The sequence below is a fragment of the Apaloderma vittatum genome, unplaced genomic scaffold, assembly GCF_000703405.1.
Source record: "Apaloderma vittatum isolate BGI_N311 unplaced genomic scaffold, ASM70340v1 scaffold23907, whole genome shotgun sequence".
Lineage (NCBI taxonomy): Eukaryota > Metazoa > Chordata > Aves > Trogoniformes > Trogonidae > Apaloderma > Apaloderma vittatum.
In genome coordinates, this window is record NW_009727030.1 from 8,180 (window position 1) to 10,069 (window position 1,890).

At 63.4% G+C, this 1,890-nt stretch overlaps 1 protein-coding gene across 1 annotated transcript in view; it reads right to left on the reverse strand.

The window, feature by feature from the left end:
- The window catches only part of GPR97 (G protein-coupled receptor 97), a gene marked incomplete at its 5' end in the record, with an annotated part of 2,361 nt that overhangs the window by 370 nt on the left and 101 nt on the right, over positions 1-1,890 (reverse strand). Inside the window, 4 exons of the mRNA XM_009873535.1 lie at positions 157-443; positions 880-973; positions 1,453-1,736; positions 1,801-1,885. Coding sequence (XP_009871837.1) covers positions 157-443; positions 880-973; positions 1,453-1,736; positions 1,801-1,885 — 750 coding nt within the window. The remainder of the gene's footprint in view (positions 1-156; positions 444-879; positions 974-1,452; positions 1,737-1,800; positions 1,886-1,890) is intronic.

Below are 1,890 nucleotides of genomic sequence, written 5' to 3' on the forward strand. Positions count from 1 at the left end.
GGTGGCTGGGACCAGCTGCTTGGCACGCTGTGCCAGAGGGAAGGGCACAAAAATGCTGGGAAGACGCTGCTGCCTTGGAATCCCCGGTCGACCCGTTGCCAGGTCGGCTCCTGCCCCCTGCATCTTCCCCACCCAAGCCCAGGGGTTGGCTCTGACCTTGGAGAGAGTTGAGGATGGTGAAGAGGTAGAGCAGGGGAGCAGAGGAGGTGCCATGGGTGAGGAACGCCAGGGCCCAGGTGGCCCCCAGCAGACAGAAGAGCCCCAATGCCACCAGGGCCACCTTCCAGGCCTTGCGGTCACCCTGCACCGCTCCCGTGCCCCGCAGGCTACAGCTCTTCTGCGTCACCACTCCGAAGACAGCCGTGTTGAAGAGGAAGATGAGGCCAAAGTAGCCGCAGTTGGTGATGTAGTGGACCAGGAGATGTTTGGAAGTGATCCAGCACCTGAAAAGAGCCAACAGCGGTGCCTCAGCAGCTCTGCCAGCCCCGGCAGCACCCAGGGCATGTGTTTGGGGATGCAGGGACACCCTTGGGGGGTTGGGTTTTTTTTTCCCAAGGCCAGGGTGAAGCGGGGGGAACAGCGGTGTGGATCCGCTGTCCTCAGGTTGCTCAGCTGGGAGGGTGCCTGGGGAAGCTGCAGGTGGACCTTAGATGTCCCTCCATGACCTGGAGGCCTGCAGGCACCACCGAGGAGGTTCGGCGTGAGCGGTGGTGTCTAACAGCGCTGCAGCCGCTGTGTTGTAATCATGATTAGGGAAGCAGAAGCATGACGTAACGCCGATCAGCACGAGCGCAACCCTCTGCCGCTGCGCTCCCGGCAGGGACGGGCCACCGTTCCCCGGGACAAAAAGGCCAGGCAAGCCCTGTGGGCAGCACGCACAGGTGGGCTATGATCTGGTGGTCCACGGTCCGGATGCTGTATTGGCCGTAGCTGCCGATGACTCCTGCCACCCCCACCACAAGAACGGGGAAGCCTGGAAGAACAAGAGAGACATGTGGAAGAGGCCAGAAGGGCAAGCGACAGGCGAGGTGGTCAGCTTGGGGTCTTCTGCATGTCCCTGGATGTGCCAGCCTCGGCGCTTGGGGACACACTGAGGTTGCGCACGCTGCGGGGACCCGACGCGGAGAAGGACAGCGCTGGGCGGCACGGCGCGAGGTGTCCCCTAACCTCCCTGTTCCGATGCCCCCCAAGGTGCTGTGAAGGGCTGGCAATGGGGCAACGAAGACCCCCAAGGACACCACCTGCTGACAAGCAGGAGGCCGGTCCCCAGCGGGATGGAGGGTGCCTGCGGGTGCTGCCCTGAATTTGGCTCACCCAGCCTGTGTAAAACATTTCCCACAGCGTTTGGACGAGCTGCGGGCAGGGTAGGGGCTTGCTCACTTTCTGCTCGTCACCCTGTTCCCCCTCTGGTTGTAACCCACCGTCCCTCTCGCCCAGGCTGGTGGAGCTCACCCCAGCCGACCAGGCACAGCTTCACCAGGTAGTGGCGGACGTAGGTGCCGAGGACCTTGACGAAGAGGAGGTAGAGGTGACAGCCCTCCAGCGCCATCCAGGTGAAGCAGCAGAGCAGGCAGTAGTGGGTGATGCCCCCCAGGACCTTGCAGGTCCCCGGCTGGGTCCCACCGGAGAGCCCGCTATTGAGCAGGAAGGCCAGGTTGAGGAGGAGCAGGCTGCCCACCAGGTTCATGTGCAACCCCAGGTTGGTGCGGAGGGTCTCCTCCAGCCTGAACCTGCACCTGAGCATCCCCGGGGGGAGCAGAAAAGGTGGAGGTCACAGCTGAGCAGGGCCCTGTCCCCTACTGCAGCAGGTTTGTGCAGAGGTACCGCAGTGCCCCACATCTCTCCCAGCCCCACAGGATCCTGGGGAGCTGCTGGCACGTCGTACCTTAA